The sequence below is a fragment of the Podarcis melisellensis genome (genome assembly GCF_964234715.1).
Source record: "Podarcis melisellensis genome assembly, chromosome: 12".
In the NCBI taxonomy this organism is placed as follows: Eukaryota; Metazoa; Chordata; class Lepidosauria; order Squamata; family Lacertidae; genus Podarcis; species Podarcis melisellensis.
This window is the reverse complement of record NC_138544.1, coordinates 52,191,845-52,211,771: the sequence shown is the minus strand read 5'-3', so window position 1 is coordinate 52,211,771 and position 19,927 is coordinate 52,191,845. Positions and strand designations below refer to the sequence as shown.

General features: G+C 49.2%; 1 protein-coding gene across 1 annotated transcript; it reads left to right on the top strand.

The window, feature by feature from the left end:
* The first annotated feature begins 1,550 nt into the window (after nucleotides 1–1,550).
* Nucleotides 1,551–19,315, top strand: LOC309353216 (cryptochrome DASH-like). Its single transcript, XM_081882505.1, has 14 exons — nucleotides 1,551–1,705; nucleotides 3,097–3,269; nucleotides 4,402–4,495; nucleotides 5,404–5,534; nucleotides 5,619–5,767; nucleotides 7,344–7,432; nucleotides 9,435–9,508; nucleotides 9,958–10,047; nucleotides 10,527–10,606; nucleotides 12,042–12,101; nucleotides 13,946–14,103; nucleotides 15,975–16,094; nucleotides 17,190–17,366; nucleotides 18,432–19,315. Exons 1-14 carry the CDS (start codon nucleotides 1,643–1,645, stop codon nucleotides 18,540–18,542), a joined length of 1,569 nt encoding a protein of 522 aa, XP_081738631.1. The 5' UTR covers nucleotides 1,551–1,642; the 3' UTR covers nucleotides 18,543–19,315.
* The last annotated feature ends 612 nt before the right edge of the window (nucleotides 19,316–19,927 follow it).

Here is a 19,927-nt window from a genome sequence, read left to right as displayed (position 1 = left end):
ATTCTCGAGGCTGGCTTGAATGAATCAAATCAGCGTCTGACTAGCTGGTGAGTCACACAGTTGCTCTGCACATTTTAATTATAGGAACAATGGAATGGAAATCAAGGAAGCTCTGAAATCCCAAAGGCTCTTTGAACTGCCATACTTTGGACAGCTGAGCCACACCTCGCTCTTTAGCCCCTCAAAAAGGTTTATTTGGGGAACGTGTGTGAGTGAATTATCTGCCTTGGTGGAGGCTGTTCTCTGTGTTTCAGGGAATCATGCAGAGTTGCAGCAGGCACCTGCCCCTGCAGGATGAGTAATCTCAGCTCACAGAAGAATTTCCCTAGCGGCAATTTATTTCCGGTGACAGCACACAATTTGAGAGGAAACGGTTCCGTAACTTATTTAAGCATCCCAGCTGCAGTCACCAAAGCATCAGTCTGCATACCAGTGAGGCAGCATAAGCTACCCCTCTCCTTTGTGTTTACACTCTGGTTGTGCAAACACAATCCCTGGAATCCTTTAATCCAGGGATGGGGAGCTAGATCTGGCTGGCCCTAACGCTTATGTAGGGATGCAGGTGGCGCTGTGGGTTAAACCACAGAGCCTAGGACTTGCCAATCAGAAGGTCGGCGGTTCGAATTCCTGCGACAGGGTGAGCTCCCGTTGCTCGGTCCCTGCTCCTGCCAACCTAGCAGTTCGAAAGCACAAGTAGATAAATATGTACCACTCCAGCGGGAAGGTAAACGGCATTTCCGTGCGCTGCTCTGGTTTGTGAGAAGCGGCTTTGTTATGCTGGCCACATGACCTGGAAGCTGTACGCCAGCTCCCTCGGCCAATAAAGCGAGATGAGCACCGCAACTCCAGAGTCGGTCATGACTGGATCTAATGGTCAGGGGTCCCTTTACCCCTTATCTCCCACACTGGCCGAATGTGAGGGTCTTCAGGTCTTCAGATAGTAATGCACTAAATAAATGAGGGGCCAGAGGGGCCCCAGAAGTGACTTTAGTCCACTTTGCTTAACATTTTTGGGTCTGGTAGGCCCAATTTCATCATTAAATGATGCATCATGCACGTATAAAATTCTCCCTAATTTTCACCCACCCTTAACTTGGAAAATATAAGGCATTGGATTTTTTTTATTCACACCTGTTGACAGGTGAGATAACCCAGCAGAGCAATTCTAATCAAATTACGAGATGCAGCAGATATTTTTAAAATGTGATCTGTCGTGGAACCCCACTGAGGACAAAAGGAGTCCCCATAACAGCTCAAGCCCCGAAATGTTGGTCCGCCACTGCTCAAAAACGCACTCTTTCCATTGTCTCCCGACGAATGCCAAGAAATGGGGCAAGTTATCCCTGCAGCGCTTGGGGACCCTCATGCTCATTCCGCTATGTGCCGGGGGGGGGGGGTCGGTCACAGACCTTTGCCCCGGAGTAGACCCTTTACACAAACCCCGCTTTGGCGTCTGAACGCGCCAGGCGCGCGGCTAAAACACGCCACCCCACCACCCCGCGCCTCTCCAGGGAGTCCTGCAAAGGGTGCGGCGCGGAAAGAAGCCGGGTGCGGCTCCTCCCCTGTGGGCGGCGGGGCTTGGGCACCTCCCGCCCCCTCGCAGTGGAAGGCCGGGGCGCTACAGCAGGCTCCGATCGCCCCCATGGCCGCGCTGAGGACAGCCCTGTGCGTTCTGCGGAACGACCTGCGCTACCACGATAACGAGGTACGGGCTCGGACGGTGCGCCCTGGGCGCAGCAAAGCGGCAGATCGCGGGGAACCCCCCCCCCAACAACGCCAGAGCAAAGCAATTGGGAGAGACACGGGTTGTCTAGGAGGGGGATCTCGGTCCGGGGGAAGCCGGGAGTGAAATGGCCCTCGGTGGCCTTCAGCGAGCCCCGCTGGGCCGGCCAGCGCAAGACCTCTCCAAGAGCCTCGCCGGTCCGGCTTTTGCGCGCCGGACAACGCGGCTCCGAAGTTTATGTAACTTTGCAGCGGGCGCTCGAAGCCCCGCCTCCCCCATGTGCTGCTTTTGAAGTGCCCGTGACGTCACGAGCTAAGTTATCAAACAGCGCGGGGGAGGGAACAGGGCGGGGCTTATTAAGAAGCGCAGGGACCAAGGAGGTGTCAGCCCTGCGTTTCCACTGAGCAAAAGCATCTTTGGAACCGGTTAGGGTGGGTGTGTTCATCTGCGGAAGTCAGAAGCATAGGGTGCCACCTTATATGAAGGCCAGCTAGCTGGGCAGTGTGGTGTAGTGGTTAGAGTGTCACACTAGGACCTAGGAGACCAGGGTTCAAATCCCCACTTGGCCATGATGCTCACTGTGATGGCCTGGGATTCGGACTCGGAGACTGAACTTGAGGAATCCCAGCCTACACAGGAGTCCCCGCCTCCAGAACCAGCTGAGCCGGGGCTGGGGGTTGAGCCTGAAGGGTCCTCACCTGTGCTGGATCCTCAGGTGCAGGCACCAGCTGAGTCTGCTCTGGTCCCTGAGGTGATGGAGGACCCATTGCCTGCAGGTGCTCCACTCTCAGCCCCGTCAGAGGAAGTTGAGGTTGCCTCTGGGTCCGGTAACCCTCCAGCCTCTCCTGAACTGCAGAGGCTCAGGGCAGAGAGGCAGAGGGAACTAAGTTCCCGCAGGTGGAGTGCTCTCCTCCAGGCCAGGAGAGGTGAGTCACCTGTGGATTGGGGCCACACTATGCCCAGGGCACATAAAAGCCGGCCAGCTCAGTGCCAGGTTGCAGGAGCAACATTGTTGGTAGTCTGTTCCTGCCTGCACCCCGTCCTGCTCTTCTGCCAGAGTTCCTGACCTCACCCGAATCCCTGCCTTGGACCCCGCTTCAGCTTTGACCGACAGCCTTCATACCGCACCCTCAACCTCGGACTGGACTTGGACCTCACCGCACAGTTAACCCTTGGGACCAGCACACTCACTGTGTAACCCTGGGCCAGCCACTGCTTTCTCACCATCCTCACCCTACCTCACAGGGTTGTTGTGGGGATTAAATGAGGAAGGCGAGAGCTGCTGCCAGTCAGTGTTGACAGTACTGAGCTAGATGGACCAATGGGCCTGAGTGTTCCTGTGTTTCTGACGCCAATCCCATCTGCCCCTGCAGGTTCTCCACTGGGCACACAGCAACGCAGACTTTGTCATTCCACTATACTGCTTTGATGCCCGGCACTATGCGGAAACCCATTACTATCAGTTCCCCAAGACTGGCCCCTATCGCCTCAAGTTTCTGCTGGAGAGTGTGGAAGATCTCAGGGAGACGCTCAAGAAAAAGGGCAGGTGTGTGCAGCCTCATCCGTGCTAGTTTCAAAACCCGTTTTTGTATACAGTGGTAAAGGTAAAGGGACCCCTGACCATTAGGTCCAGTCGTGAACAACTCTGGGGTTACGGCTCTCATCTCGCTTTACTGACCGAGGGAGCCGGCGTACAGCTTCCAGGTCATGTAGCCAACATGACTAAGCCGCTTCTGGCGAACCAGAGCAGTGCACAGAAACGCCGTTTACCTTCCCGCCGGAGAGGTACCTATTGATCTACTTGCACTTTGACATGCTTTCGAACTGCTAGGTTAGCAGGAGCAGGGACTGAGCAACGGGAGCTCACCCCGTCACAGGGATTCGAACCGCCGACCTTCTGATCGGCAAGTCCTAGGCTCTGTGGTTTAATCGGCAAGTCCTAGGCTCTGTGGTTTAACCCACAGCGCCACCCACGTCCCAGTGTATACAGTGGTACCTCAGTTTAAAAGCAGCCCTGTTTATGAACTATTCAGTTTACGAACTCTGCAAAACCGGAAGTGGTTTCCCAGTTTGTGAACTTTACCTTGGTCTAAGAATGGAAGCTGAACGGTGGAAGGGCACTGGTGGCAGGAGGCCTTATTAGGGAAAGCGTGCGTCGGTTTAAGAATGATTTCGGTTTAAGAACGGACCTCCGGAACGGGTTAAGTTCATCAACCGAGGTACCACTGTACTTCGTTTGATGCAGTTTTCCATTCCAGACACAGCTGCACTAAATGCTGTTTGTAGTACAGTGGCCAGCAGACCAGAGAGATAGGCAGCCTGATCCGCTCCTGCCCTCGCAACAGTAATTTGATCTGCAGGATTTAACTGATGAAGCTTTTCACGGCATGGAGGCATTTCTCTCCTGCTAATGTCTGCAGGTGAAGCTGCTGTGATCTAACAATCAACCCTTCTTCCTAGGGAACTCTGGGTATTGTAGCTCTGTGAGAGGAATCAGGGTCTTCAGACTACTCTTAGCAGTCTCGGCAAACTACAGTTCCCAGAATTCCCTGGGGGAAGCCGTGGCTGTTTAAAGTGGTACGGTGCTTCATTCAATGTCTTAAGTTCAGATGTGGTCACGTGGTTTCAGTGGGATCATGCTGCTGTTTAATTTTCTGCTGGCCGTTCTTCCTCCGTAGTAATCTGGTGGTGCGAAAAGGGAAGCCGGAAGATGTCGTCTGCGATCTTATTTCCCAGCTCGGTTCCGTGGCTGCCGTGGTCTTCCACGAAGAGGTAAGGAAAGATCTCCCACGGTTTCAGAGCTTAAACCAGTGATGGGGTATCTCTGGCCCTCCAGATATCCTTGGGACTCCAACTCCCATCATCCCCCAGCCAGAATAGCCAATACAGTGGTACCTTGGTTCTCAAACTTAATCCATCCAGGAAGTCCGTTCCAAAACCAAAGTGTTCCAAAACCAAGGTGCGCTTTACCATAGAAAGTAATGCAAAATGGATTAATCCGTTCCAGACTTTTAAAAAACAACCCCTAAAACAGCAATTTAACAGGAATTTTACTGTCTAACGAGACCATTGATCCATAAAATGAAAGCAATAATCAATGGACTATAATCCATGGTACTATAAAACAGTATTGTAGATGATAAAAATTAAAATTATTTTTTTTTCTTACCTGCACTGATGATAGTCACTGTTTGGATAGGGGGCTTTTATCCATTTCTGCAGTCACACAATCAATCAATCAATCAGTAGCTGAACTGGGATCCACACAGTCACGAAAACAAATTAACTGAAAATAGTTTTTACAGTTATATCAAAAATTGCCGATTTGGTTATACTATTAGAAATACATAGATAATTATGAAATTATTGGGAGGTTAACCGTTTATATTTGGACAACTTTTCTGCTGTACCTTATTGGAAGGAGAAAAAGAATCATTTCCCTAATAACAATTTAAACAATTTATTTAACTAAAACAATAACATTGTAGCATATGTATCCATGTTTGTTAACATCAGTTAAACAATGAAAAAAACCACCAGACTGAGTTTTAGCACACACGAAAAACCTAAAACAAATCCTTATTTCCTCCAAGATGCACAGTGTGATTTATTGCTGGCTCGCTGTTGCAGTTGTTGCACAGATGGGAGAATCTCTCTCTTTTGCTTCCCGCTTACTCTAGGCGACAAAGGAAGAGCTGGATGCGGAGAAGGGGCTGCTGCAGGTGTGCTCTGAGCAGGGGGTGGTGGCCCAGAAGTTCTGGGGGTCGACGCTCTATCACCGAGATGACCTGCCCTTCAAGCACATTTCCAGGTGAGCTGAGCCCCTAGCCCTGACCTTATAGTAGTGACTGGGAACCTGTAGCCCTCGATATGTTAGTGGGACTCTGTTTTGCAGGTTGCCCGATGTGTACACCCAGTTCCGGAAAGCCGTGGAGTCCCAGGCGAAGGTTCGGCCTCTTCTGCAAATGGCCACTCAGCTGAAGCCGTTGCCTCCAGGGGTGGAAGAAGGGAACATCCCCAAACTGGAAGATTTTGGGGTGCAAGGTAGGGATGGTTCCGCCCAGCATTTTTCACTGCACCGGTGTTTATGGTGGAATAGGCACTGCTTATGCACATCATATAGAATCATAGGGTCCTCTAGTCTCAGGGTCGTCTTTACCATTGGTTCAAGGGGTGCGGGGCACCTCGGCGCCAAATTCTGGGGGGCGCCAGGTGGCTGGTGGGCATGCAGCTTCCCTCCCAAGCCTCTGCGGGGATTGCTCTCCTCCCGCAGTGGCATGAGCTGCAAAAAAGCTCATTGGGGGCAATGGGCGGTTTTTTGCACCCCGGTGCCATATATGCTAAAGATGACCCTGTCTAGTCCGACCCCCTCCAACGCAGGAATCACAGCTAAATCTCTCCATCCCCCACCCACCCCGGCAGCAGATGTTAGGATATTGATGTTCCGTTCTACCCTAAGAGAAACAGATATGTGAATTGTTGCATGTCACATGTTGTGCTGGTCCCGAGGGTTAACCGTGCGGCGAGGTCCGAGTCCAGTCCGAGGTCGAGGGTGCGGTATGGAGGCCGTCCGTCAAAGCTGAAGCAGGGTCCAAGGCAGGGATTCGGGTGAGGTCAGGAACTCTGGCAGAAGAGCAGGACAGGGTGCAGGCAGGAACAGACTACCAACAATGTTGCTCCTGCAACCTGGGACTGGGCTGGCTGGCTTTTATCTGCCCTGAGGCATAGGTCGGCCCTGGTCCACAGGTGACTCATCTCTCCTGGCCTGGAGGTGAGCACTCCTCCTGCGGGAACTTAGTTCCCTCCGCCTCTCTGCCCTGAGCTTCTGCATCTCAGGAGAGGCTGGAGGGTTACCGGACCCAGAGGCAACCTCAGCTTCCTCTGACGGGGCTGAGAGTGGAGCACCTACAGGCAATGGGTCCTCCATCACCCCAGGGGCCAGAGCAGACTCAGCTGGAGCCTGCACCTGAGGATCCAGCACAGGTGAGGACCCTTCAGGCTGAAGCTGCAGCCCTGGCTCAGCTGGTTCTGGAGGCGGGGACTCCTGTGCAGGCTGGGATTCCTCAGGTTCAACCCCCAAGTCTGAATTCCAGGCATATCTGTTTACATTCCAGCACAGTTTGCTGGGGACTTCCGTTTGCATATTGTTTTTGCTTAGTGCTTCCTGCTCTGGGACATGAAAGAGAGCAGACATGTTTTTCTTTGTCCAGAACTATGCTGAACTATGCTTGTAAATATGTGTTACCTATGCCTCTGCTCACCACTTCTGTTGCGTGTTATACACTCTGCTGGTTAAGGCATGCTCAAGTTCCTGAAGGCTTCTGAAGCTGTGAGTCGCTGTTTGATGCTGTTCCAAAGGACCGGAGTTTGCCCGGCTGCCGGCCAGTGGGTTGGGGCCAGCTGGGGGCCTGTGAATTGCCCCCGTTCCATTGGACACATCTCAACAGCATCCCCGTCAAACGGGAGAACGGCAGCATTTTGTTGCAAATCCTGCTTTTTTTAACTGGATAGCCAACCCCACCCCTAACTGCAGGATTTGGAGGGGTGTTTTCAGGGCAGGAATCTCTCTCCCCCCCCCCCCGCTTTTTGCTCAAGTTGATTTTCCCCCCTTCCTCGGCAGATCCGTCAGTCGATCCCCGCACTGCCTTTCCTTGCGGCGGAGGAGAGACACAGGCCTTAATGAGGCTGCAGCATTATTTCTGGGACACGGTAATTCATAGAATTGTAGAATTGGGAGGGGGCTTGTTTTGGTTTTGAGAGGAGAGACAGTGCTTTGCGTTTGGGGAGGGGGGCAGCCTGGCTTAGCCCCCAGTAAAGGTAAAGGGACCCCTGACTATTAGGTCCAGTCGTGGCCGACTCTGGGGTTGTGGCGCTCATTTCGCTTTATTGGCTGAGGGAGCCGGTGTACAGCTTCCAGGTAATGTGGCCAGCCTGACCAAGCTGCTTCTGTCGAACCAGAGCAGCGCACGGAAACGGCGTTTACCTTCCCACCAGAGCAGTACCTATTCATCTACTTGCACTTTGACATGCTTTCGAACTGCTAGGTGGGCAGGAGCAGGGACCGAGCAACGGGAGCTCACCCCGTCACGGGGATTCGAACCGCCAACCTTCTGATCGGCAAGTCCTAGGCTCTGTGGTTTAGACCACAGTGCGACCTGCGTCCCTAGCCTCCAATATCTCTAGCTAAAAAGTCTGTGTTAGCAAGGTTGCAGAACAGTCCTGATCTGGAACCCTGGAAAGGAGCTGCCGGCCCGTGCAGACAATCCTGGACTAGATGGAACGATGTTCTGACTCGGTGCAAGAGAGCTTTACCTGCTTGTCCGTCCGTCTGCTCTCTCCACCGCCAGGGTGTGTGTGTACACATGCACACATGGAGCGTAACCTTTAGTCAGGGATTGCTGAGCCCCTTTCAGCTCAAGGGCTGCATTCCCTACTGGGCGATCTTTTGAGGGCCAGAGGCAACAGAGGAAGACTAGCTTGAAAAGCAAGCCAGTTTCTATGCACACTTCTCTGTCCTTCATGTAGGCAAACAAGGGGCACGATCCGAATTCGTGGACACATTTCAGCGGGGCCAAAACTCTTGAGGCATGAGTCAGGGCCAGTGGAAGGTAGTGGTCAGGGGAGAGTTTTGAGGGCCAGATGGTGGCCCTCAGGGACTCTCTATCCCCCCCCAGGCCTGATGTTCTTCACCTCTGATTTAGTGAATTGCGGTGTTGTTTACTGACAGCTTTTAGGGACCCTTGTTCTGCAATTGTTTTATTTGTTTTATTCTTGTCATTTTACTGTTGCAAATTCCCTTGGCATTTATCGTATTTTTTGCTCTATAAGACGCACCAGACCACAAGACGCACCTAGTTTTTGGAGGAGGAAAACAAGAAAAAAAAATATTCTGAATCTCAGAAGCCAGAACAACAAGAGGGATCGCTGCACAGCAAAAGCAGCGATCCCTCTTGCTGTTCTGGCTTCTGGGATAGCTGCGCAGCCTGCATTCGCTCCATAAGACGCACACACATTTCCCTTTACTTTTTAGGAGGGAAAAAGTGAGTCTTATAGAGCAAAAAATACGGTATTTTTAAAATGAAAAATGTCGCGGAGATTACCTGTTTAACTATTGTTGAGATCTTTGTATTGATTGAAAGTCACGCAATACCCTCCCACCCCAATTAATCAGGCTGCAAATTGTGTATGTGTTAAAAATGAATTTTATTTAATAAGGGCAATATGAAAGTGCTTCCTTAGAAGAGGTAGCTCCCTCTTTTTTCTCAAAACAGGCAGGAATGTCTCTCCTAAGATGGTCTGGCCTGGACAAAGCAAACAGGGAAGGCTTTCCCTGAAATTAAAGTGTTGCTAATTCACTTGCACATTTCTTCAGATTTATTCGATTAATTAGTTAGCTAACTGATGACCTTATGGCTTGCTAAGGGTTCTTTATCTGGCGATCTAATTTACACAAACCTGCCTTCCCACCCCCATATAAATAATGGAATCCTCCAAGTTGCCCACTTCATTCATTTCATGGCTGCATACGTAACTCCTGACCCTGGCCACTAGAGGGCTCTCTTAGATGTAGAAATCTCTGTCTCAGACGTTATGTTCATAGATTCGTTCTACGCTGTTCAATTTGCAATCTCTTTATAGAAAAAGTGTTGTTGTTTTTAAAGCACTTTTATGTTTCCTTGTAAATGCCTGGCGTGTACGTCCATTTGCACAGAACCTAGTCGCTTCGTACAAGGAGACACGGAACGGATTGATTGGAGTGGATTATTCGACCAAGTTTGCACCCTGGTAAATGTCTTCATGCGCTTAGGATTGGGTAATCCTGTTTCAGCGACATCCGCCTTCTCAGTGGGCGTCACTCAATGTGCATCCCAATGTGGCTTTGGACAAAGAGCAGCCCAATTGCCCATTGATATGCTTTTTTTGCCTGCATCCATTACAATGTTGTATGAAAGCCCACGGTAAAGTTCGCTTTGCATAACCTCACAGCTCTGAGCCACGTGATATGCAAGTAATAGAATTCCAATTGTGGTTTTCAGTTGATTTAATTAAATATGAACTGGGATTTAATCAGTATGAGTGGGTGGTGGTAATCAAGCATGTTGTTATGCACTTAAGATGGGCTATGCCTCAAATTAAACAAACGGGATGTTCTGAGTTCAGGTCCACCACCTAAATGATGGCATTCCACCCTCAGAGATCACTTTCTCTCATGACATCCTTGATTTGTCTTCTAGGCTGGCTCTGGGCTGCATCTCGCCCCGGTATATTTACGAGCAGATCCGGAAATACGAAAAAGAGAGGACAGCAAATCAGAGTACCTATTGGTAGGATATGAACGACATGGCCTGCTTTGGAAACATTAACACGGGAGAGAGAAAATTATCCTCTTGTTCACGTTCTGCTTGCCTCTCCCCCTCCCTCTCTTTCTTAGACACACACATACATCACTCTGCAGCCATTGGCTGGGTTTCTGTGATGTCACGGAATGAGATAACTGACAGTGCGGAATGTGGATAGAGCAGGTTCAGAGAGGGAAGTGAAAAATCAGTTTTAAAGAAAACCCTCACACAAGATGCCCCCCAGATGTTTTAAAACAAAGGTTAAAAAATTTAAAGTTTATAATTTGTTGGAAGCTGCTCATAGTGGCTGGGCAACACAGTCAGATAGGCAGCGTATAAATAAAAAATTATTATAATTATTATTATAAGTTGGATGGCTGTCTGCCAGGAATTATTTAGCTGAGATTCCTGCATTGCAAGAGGTTGTAATACCTGTGTGTGTTTGTGTGTATTTACTCTCCCAGGGTGCTTTTTGAACTGGCGTGGAGGGATTACTTCCGGTTTGTGGCTCTGAAATACGGCAGGAGGATTTTCTTTGTGAGAGGTAAGCGGGTGAATTGCCCTTTCCGGTCAAGATGGTGGAACGGAGCCAGGCTTCTTTCTTGCATGGATGAAAAACAAAAACCTCTGACTCGCAGATGGCTGACGTCTGCCACAGTTGTGGCCACGCCCACTTTTGCTTGTGTCACGCCCACTTCCTGCAACTGGCCCCTCCCACCAGGGGCTTGTGGCCTCTCAGAAGGTTGGCCAAGATGGAAGGTTACCTTCGGGATGGAAGAGGTTCCTCATCCCTGATCCAAACACAAGGAAAGAGGGCTTCCTTCCCGTTTATTCCTAGGCAAATTCGTTCAGATCTTATCAGTTAAAAGAGCAATTAAAACCCCCATGTTTTTAATCCCCCAAGAAAACGCAAGGTTCGCAGTGCAGTCCCATTGCTGCCTATGCATTTGTCTCCATTGGGTCCTGCTCTTGGGATTTACCGCTTCTGTTGACTCAACAATATCAGTTATGTGTAGCAAAAGATGTACCGTATTTTTCGCTCTATAGGACGCACTTTTCCCCCTCCAAAAATTAAGGGGAAATGTGTGTGCGTCCTATGGAGCGAATGCAGGCTCCTTGGCTTCAGCGATAGCAATGCGAAGCCTCCGAAGCGCAGAGGGAGCGCTCCCTCTGCGCTCCGGAGGCTTTGCGTTGCTTTTGCTGAAGGCTGGAGAGCGAGAGGGGTTGGTGCGCACCGACCCCTCTCACTCTCCAGGCTTCAGGGATAGCTGCCTGGAGCCTTTGGAGTGCAGCGGGAACTCGCGCAGCGCTCAGAAGGCATCGGGTTCCTTTTGCTGAAGCCAGGAGAGCAAGACTCTCCTGGCTTCAGCAGAGAGGGAGAGCTGCGCAGAGCCCCTTCAGCGAAGCGGGGGGAGAAATGGAACGGGCTCCGTTTCTCCTGCCGCTTCGCTGAAGGGGCGCTGAGCAGAGAGGGGGAGATTTCCCCCCCTGTTCTCCCCCCCCCTATAGTCCCGTGTGTCCTATGGTCCGGTGTGTCCTATAGAGCGAAAAATACGGTAGTTTATTATCTGCACTGGGTCCTTAGCGCTGGAGAAGTTCCTCTTCACTTTTTTTTTATTGAACTTGGGCAATAAAGTCTAGCCTGGGTGCAACTTGAAGAGAAATGTGCTTTTGTAGGGTTTGTAACACTGGAGGAAGCTGGATCACATTTTAAACAGCAATTATTCAAGACCCTGCCACCAGAAAAGGGGGGGGAACATTCCCTAAATATGTGCAGGAGGAAAATGTGAACCCTAGTTTGAGAAAAGTACATCTCTTGGTTTTGGATGGCAGCCTAAGTCTCAGTGCTGTGCCTGAACGGGATTCTTTGAAGACCTGCAGTCTTGTATGGGAAATCCCAGCTGCTACTTCTGGAGTAGAAACCCCTTGCCATCCAGCAATGCCCCCTAATGCCCAGCCAATCCTGTCTCCCCACATAGGGCTCCAGGATAAAGAGGTTCCCTGGAAGAAGGACCCCAAACTGTTTGACTCTTGGAAAGGTCAGTAAACCAAGGAGGGGCACTGTTGGCACATGCGCCTTCACCTGCTTCTCCTCCACCATCGCCTACCCTGCTCATTCCAATGCTGATAATCACTTTCTGATAATTCTGATTTTCACTCCCCTCTCTCATCTCAACTGGCAGAGGGAGGTGCCATTTGTGGTTCGCCTCAGGTGCCAAAATGTCTTGGGCCGGCCCTGGCCAGCCCTACCATTAGGCAGAATGAAACCAGTAGAGATTGGTCCATTAGGACCATTAGAGTTGGTCAGAGTGAAACCAGTGGAGGCTGGTCCTCTGCCTGACCTCCGGCATCTCTCCCCATACCCGCCTGCCTTCTTACATACAACCAGTCCAGGGGGTGGCCACAGACCCTCAACTTCCTCCTCCTTAGTCCATGTAGGAAGAAAGGAAGGGAGGAAGATGGGAAAATCCACTTCTGGGAATGCAGAGGAAGCTCAGCGTTCATTTCCTTGTTGATTTGTTTCCATTAAAACAGGCACAGGCAAACCCGGCCCTCCAGATGTTTTGGGACTACAGCTCCTATCATCCCTGACCGCTGGTCCTGTTAGCTAGGGATGATGGGAGTTGTAGTCCCAAAACATCTGGAGGCCGGGTTTGCCTATGCCTGCATTAAAAAGCCTGTTTGCAACCCCGTTAACTCAGGACGTTTGCGTTGCGATTCCGCATGATGGAATCTGAGGCAGCCTCCCGTCATACAGTTATTTACGGCAGTTTACAATTTAACACGACCTGGTGGTATATCAATCAAAAGGCTGCATTTCCATAGCGCAACAGGTACTGCAGTATAAACAGAACGTTAGAAAACAGTGTTATTACCAGTAAAATTGAGGCAATAAGCCTAGTGTTTATTGTAGCCTGAGTTGGCTCCGCCCACCGTTGGCTGTGGCTCAGCCCACCATTGGCCTCCTTATCTCCGGCCCTACCAGACCCAATTGGCACCAGCCACCACAGAGTGAGACAACTGCCTTGGACTGCAGAACAGCAGGCGGGTGGCATTTGTGCCCCCATTTCTCCTGAGCCCCTTAAGCTAGGCTACCCTCCATCTCTCAAGCTAGCCTGCTGTACTCAGGTGGCTGGTCCATCACCTGTCAAGTAAGATTTGAAGTGCTGATTTGTTCAGATTATGTAGGTGGGGAAACCAAAATGTTAAGGCCCGGACTGTAGCACAAAAGCCCTCTTTCCCACCTCTCTGTTTGCAGAATGAAGCAGTATCTCAGTATTTATACAGGGACGCGGCTGGTGCTGTGGGTTAAACCACAGAGCCTAGGACTTGCCGATCAGAAGGTCGGCGGTTCAAATCCCCGCGATGGGGTGAGCTCCCGTTGCTCGGTCCCTGCTCCTGCCAACCTAGCAATTCGAAAGCACGTCAAAGTGCAAGTAGATAAAAAGGTACTGCTCCAGCGGGAAGGTAAACGGCGTTTCCGTGTGATGCTCTGGTTCACCAGAAGTGGCTTAGTCATGCTGGCCACATGACCCGGAAGCTGTACGCCGGCTCCCTCGGCCAATAAAACGAGATGAGCGCCGCAACCCCAGAGTCGGCCACGACTGGACCTAATGGTCAGGGGTCCCTTTACCTTTACCTTTACCTCGGGCTAAGAACTTAATTCATTGTGGAGGTCTGTTCTTAACCTGAGGTACCACTTTAGCTAATGGGGCCTCCCGCTGCTGCCACGCCGCCAGCGAATGATTTCTGTTCTCATCCTGAAGCAAAGTTCTTAACCCGAGGTACTATTTCTGGGTTAGCGCAGTCTGTAACCTGAAGCGTCTGTAACCCGAGGTACCACTGTACAAAGGTGTGTCCGTGTGACTTCTTGCTCCCACAGAAGGAAAAACGGGGGTTCCCTTTGTCGACGCCAACATGCGTGAGCTGGCTGCCACGGGCTTCATGTCGAACAGAGGGCGCCAGAATGTGGCCAGTTTCTTGACCAAGGATTTGGGTTTGGACTGGAGGATGGGAGCCGAATGGTTTGAGTCCCTGCTGGTAAGATGGGAGCAACTTCGTTTATATCTTAAGGCCAGCTGGTTGCTGGAATTCACCCTGGGTTTTGAGACGTATGCAGCATTGGAATAAGTTCCCAGGAGTCGTAGAATGGTAGAGTTGGAAAAGGGACCCTGACGGTCATCTAGTTCAACCCGCTGCAATGCAGGAATAATGCAATGCGTGAGTCTTTGGAGGACGTATTGTAGAGTGTGCACAGCCTCACAGGCACTGTGGAGATATAGGTGTGTGGTGTATTTTATTCTTTATCCATTAGAATATTATAAACGGCTTAATAAAGATAATAATCTCTAGCAGTAGCCACCCAACTGGGGTAAAGCCAGGGGCAGAGGAGGTTTTCTTCAAAGAACTGTGTAAAACATATCCTCAGCTGAGCAGCTCATGTCATGCACAGCTGGGAGGTCAAGATACCTTCCCAAAATCCCTTGGAATTGTCAGTGCAACTTTAGCAAATTGGGAGTCATCTCAGAAAAGGAAGAGGATTGCACTGAATATCTGATCAAGCCCTTTTTAACAAGTCATTGTGATATATATATATATATATATATATATATATATATATATATATATATATATATATATATATATATGCTTTCGTAGATTTTCACGGGTACAGGAATGCAGGTTTTGGTGTCCTCGGGTGTCTTCCCGTGTAAAAGTTGGGGTGTCTAGGCGACGTTTCGACGAGGTCTCACTCGTCATCTTCAGGCTGGTGCTTTCGGCTTCTTGTTACTGGAACAGAGCAGGATCTCAGTGTTTGAGTTCCTATAAATACTGTTGAGGGGGTGTGGTGTATAGCCTCCAATGTTCTGGGCAGAGAGGAAGTTCCCAGGCTAGTGTGCCTTTTCTTCTTTTGTTCCTTAATTACTTGAGGGATATCCTGAGTGATTTCTTGAGTGATATCCTGAGTACCACTTAGGTGGGTCATTAGGTGTGGATTAGTTGCTAAAGTCTTTGTGATCTTCACAAAGTTCAAGAGGTCAAGACACAAAGACTTTAGCAACTAATCCACACCTAATGACCCACCTAAGTGGTACTCAGGATATCACTCAAGAAATCACTCAGGATATCCCTCAAGTAATTAAGGAACAAAAGAAGAAAAGGCACACTAGCCTGGGAACTTCCTCTCTGCCCAGAACATTGGAGGCTATACACCACACCCCCTCAACAGTATTTATAGGAACTCAAACACTGAGATCCTGCTCTGTTCCAGTAACAAGAAGCCGAAAGCACCAGCCTGAAGATGACGAGTGAGACCTCGTCGAAACGTCGCCTAGACACCCCAACTTTTACACGGGAAGACACCCGAGGACACCAAAACCTGCATATATATATATATATATATATATATATATATATATAATATATATATAGTTGTTGTTGTTTAGTCGTTTAGTCATGTCCGACTCTTCATGACCCCCTGGACCAGAGCATTCCAGGCACTCCTGTCTTCCACTGCCTCCCGCAGTTTGGTCAAACTCATGCTGGTAGCTTCGAGAACACCGTCCAATCATCTCGTCCTCTGTGGTCCCCTTCTCCTTGTGCCCTCCATCTTTCCCAACATCAGGGTCTTTTCCAGGGAGTCTTCTCTTCTCATGAGGTGGCCAAAGTATTGGAGCCTCAGCTTCAGGATCTGTCCTTCCAGTGAGCACTCAGGGCTGATTTCCTTCAGAATGGAGAGGTTTGATCTTCTTGCAGTCCATGGGACTCTCAAGAGTCTCCTCCAGCACCAGAATTCAAAAGCATATAGATATATATACACACATATATGTATGTGTATATATATACACACATATAAATACATATATGTATTTCCTAAATTCAAGGTGGATTATGTGTTTCCTAAATTCAAGGTGGATTATGACGTCTGCAGCAACTATGGCAACTGGTTGTACAGCGCTGGAGTCGGCAACGATCCGAGGGAGAACCGGAAATTCAACATGATTAAACAAGGCTTGGATTACGACAGCAACGTAGGTTCTTGCCGGGAAACGCTGACACTGAACACCACGCGGTATCCTGCTTCCGTTGTTGCATTAGGCCGAAGCCTGGTTTTGTGGGATACCACCAGGCGTAATAGGGGAATTTGGTATGGTCAACTGTTTTTCTTCATTAAAGTGTGTGAGAGGTGTGTTCTCTTAAACGGCCCAGCAAAACTGGGGAGGGGCAGGTAAGAATAACAGGAATACCTCCGTGGCAGAGCATCTTTTGGGAAGCGAGTAAAGGCCTCAAGTCCAACCCCTCGCATCTCTTAAGTAAGACTGACAGTGAAAAAGCCAGCATCTCAGGAAGAAGGCTAGGTTAAAACCCTGGAAGGCTAGCTTTCCATTTGCAAGGAAGTGCTTTGTTTTACTTAATGGGCAGAGTACTCAAATACGTGATTCCACTTTCCTAGCCAGTTTGCACTCCGGCACAGAGCAATCCAGGAATGTTTATACTGAATATTTTTCTCTGTATGGCTGCCAGTGTGGTGTAGTGGTTAAGAGCGGTAGTCTTGTAATCTGGGGAACCGGGTTCGAGTCTCCGCTCCTCCACATGCAGCTGCTGGGTGACCTTGGGCCAGTCACACTTCTCTGAAGTCTCTCAGCCCCACTCACCTCACAGAGTGTTTGTTGTGGGGGAGGAAGGGAAAGGAGATTGTTAGCCGCTTTGAGACTCCTGAAGGGGAGTGAAAGGCGGGATATCAAATCCAAACTCTTCTTCTTCTTCTTCTGCTCTCTGGTGGCAAGTACAGAGGAGCATAAAATAGAGCATCTCTGATAGCTGCCAACGTACTGGGGGCGGATAGCCTTGCTGGCTTTATAAGGAGCTAACTTACTGTACATACTTGTAAGATACGGATTTGGGGGGTTTTTTGTATGTTGGTTTTTGTGTATTGTTATTTTTCGATATTTTTTTGTGTTGTTGTTGTGTGGAAAATACTAATAAAATTTAAATTAAAAAAAAGAAAGAAAGTCACCAGAGATTGAACCAGGGATCTTCTGCCTTCCAAGCAAATGTTCTTTCACTGAGCTAGACCCTTGCCTCAGCAACAGGCAAGGATCAGACTGAACTGTTTGCCTCTGCAGGGAGACTACGTCCGACTGTGGGTTCCGGAATTGCAGGGCATAAAAGGAGGAGATGTACACACCCCATGGGCCCTGAGCACTGCTGCCCTTTCTCAGGCTGGCGTGAGTCTCGGGGCCACCTATCCTCTGCCAGTCGTCATGGCCCGGGAGTGGAGCAGGCACATCAACCAGAAACCGGTATGTGCTAAGTCAGTCAATTTTACTTGCCTTGCCCTGTGCACGGCTGAAAACCGCCCTGTGATCTCTGGGTGAAGGGCAGTCTATAAACTTTTAAAAAGAGGTTTAATACCTTTTGGGGACCCACCCCATTCTACGGACTGCAATTTGTTTTACCTGATTTTTTAATATTTCTCACATTTGTATATCGCCTTTTTTTCCAAGGAGCAGCAAGTGGTGTACAGTTTCTATCCAAATGCGATTTTGGTTTTAAATGCAGTGTAAGGTAGTCTCTGGGATGCGGGTGGCGCTGTGGGTTAAACCACAGAGCCTAGGACTTGCCGATCAGAAGGTCGGCGGTTCGAATCCCCGTGACGGGGTGAGCTCCCATTGCTTGGTCCCTGCTCCTGCCAACCTAGCAGTTTGAAAGCAGGTCAAAGTCAAATAGATAAATAGGTACCACTCCGATGGGAAGGTAAACGGTGTTTCCTTGCGCTACTCTGGTTCGCTAGAAGTGGCTTAGTCATGCTGGCCAAATGACCCGGAAGCTGTACGCCGGCTCCCTCGGCCAATAATGCGTGATGAGCGCCGCAACCCCAGAGTCGGCCACGACTGAACCTAATGGTCAGGTGTCCCTTTACCTTTACGGTAGTCTCTATGGGAGCATATTGCATTTAATTATGGGGTATCAGAGTTTTTAGGGGGCTAACCAGGCTGGGATAACAGGCTTGTTGGTTTTTGAATGTCTGAGGTAGTTTTTTTCAAATTCGTTGTTCTGTATGGGACAATGACAATAAAGATTATTGTATCATATACACGGTTCTGCCCTTTTATTCACAACGGTCCTGTGGGGTAGGTTAGGGGGAGAGGCAGGGAATGGCCCAAGCTCTCATCCAGTGAGCTTTGTGGCTGAGTGGGGATTCGAACCCTGGTCTCCCAGCTCCTAGTCTAGTACTCTTAACCATTTTACATTGCTGTAACATGCTCTGGGACGTTCTGGTGCAGGGCGGGTAAGAAACCAAATTAAATAATAATAATAATGGTAATAAATATAAAAATTCCTGACCGTTTCCCTCTTTCTTGCAGAACAGCCAAGGTCCCGCTCTGAAGGGGAAGAAAGGTCCTTCGTACACCCCAAAGCAGCACAAAGATAGAGGAGTGGATTTTTATTTTTCTCGGAACAAAGACTTGTCCTGAGGAGAGTGGCTGTGGTTCCCTGGGAAAATGACCCAGAGGCGAAGGGTCCCAATGGGCCTCTGCTACTGGGTATATCTGGTAACCCTTTTTGGCCCTTCAGGGGCTGGGAAACCTGTGGTGTGGTAGGCCACATTTTTTGGGTGAAGCTTTGTGTGTAACTTGAAGGCTTGCAGAGGCAAAAGCTATTCGAACTGAAAATATGGCCTCCCCTGGAATCTTGCTATTCTGACAAACTTAATATGACCACCCCTTTGTAAAACAAACCGAGGGATTCCAGTGCACTCTGGGGAAATTTAGGGCTGCACAATTAAAGCAGATCAAAGCGCTCAGTCGTCCTTGTGCCACAAAGCGGCTTTAAGAAAGAAACAGACTTTTGCAGTTAGGAAAGTGATAGGGAAATGCTTTGAAAAATGTGGAAAAAAGGATTAGCAGGAAGATGTACTAACAACCTGCAAGCAAATCAGAACAACTGCTCAATAAAGCCTGGATATATTCTAACCCCTGCGTAAACGTCCTGCAAGCGAATCAGTATGAATAATAGAAGAAACAGGTTGTTTGGAGAAGTCCAAAGTTATCACTCACGTATAGGAGTTACAAATCAGTTGTGCTAAATGCTGTGCTATGCAGTCTTATTTTTAGCTAGGTGTCCTACCTTTGGGGGAAAGCGTGAAGTTCAGAAAATAGTTTTTGATATTAGCATGGGCTTTATTTTCTACCACATCAGGGCTATTAAAAAATGCTTATGACAAATAAACTTGCTTTCGGCATCAAGATTTTCCTGAGTTTCTTTCCGTTTTCTTTTACCAACCATTGATAAACATTTTGCAAACGAAGCAATGAAGCTTGCTGGCAGGGCAGTCAGCCCCAGAGTTCAATGGGGTGGGGAAGTTTTTTCAATAGCTATGGATGGCTCTCTCCTCTATCAAATTTAATAAATAACTGTGTGCTGGAGGGAAGGGGGTGTTATTGTTTATCTTTGTTTTGTATTTTGTGTTCTATTTCCTTGTTGCAATCTTTGGGCCAAGGCAGAGCTTCCCAAACTTTTCCTGATGGTGACATGCTTTTTTGGCATGCATCATTTCACAACACAGGAATTCCGTTTTACTTGCAAATTGGGGGTTAAACTAACCCCTTTCCAATCCCCGGGAGGAACGTGGGGAGCGTTCGCGCGACAAACCTACGCACTGCAGCTGTAAGGACACAGTTTGGAAACCTCTGGGCTAAGGACAATACTGAAATTTTAATAACTAATAACAATTTTAGAGCCGTCTAGCTTGGCGTGGCCATCCCTGCCTCTCGTGGGAGCGCGCGTCCCATAGCTTTAACCACTAGACGCATCTATTCTGAATCTTCCAATCTGCGGGACGGATGCATCCCGCAGCTGA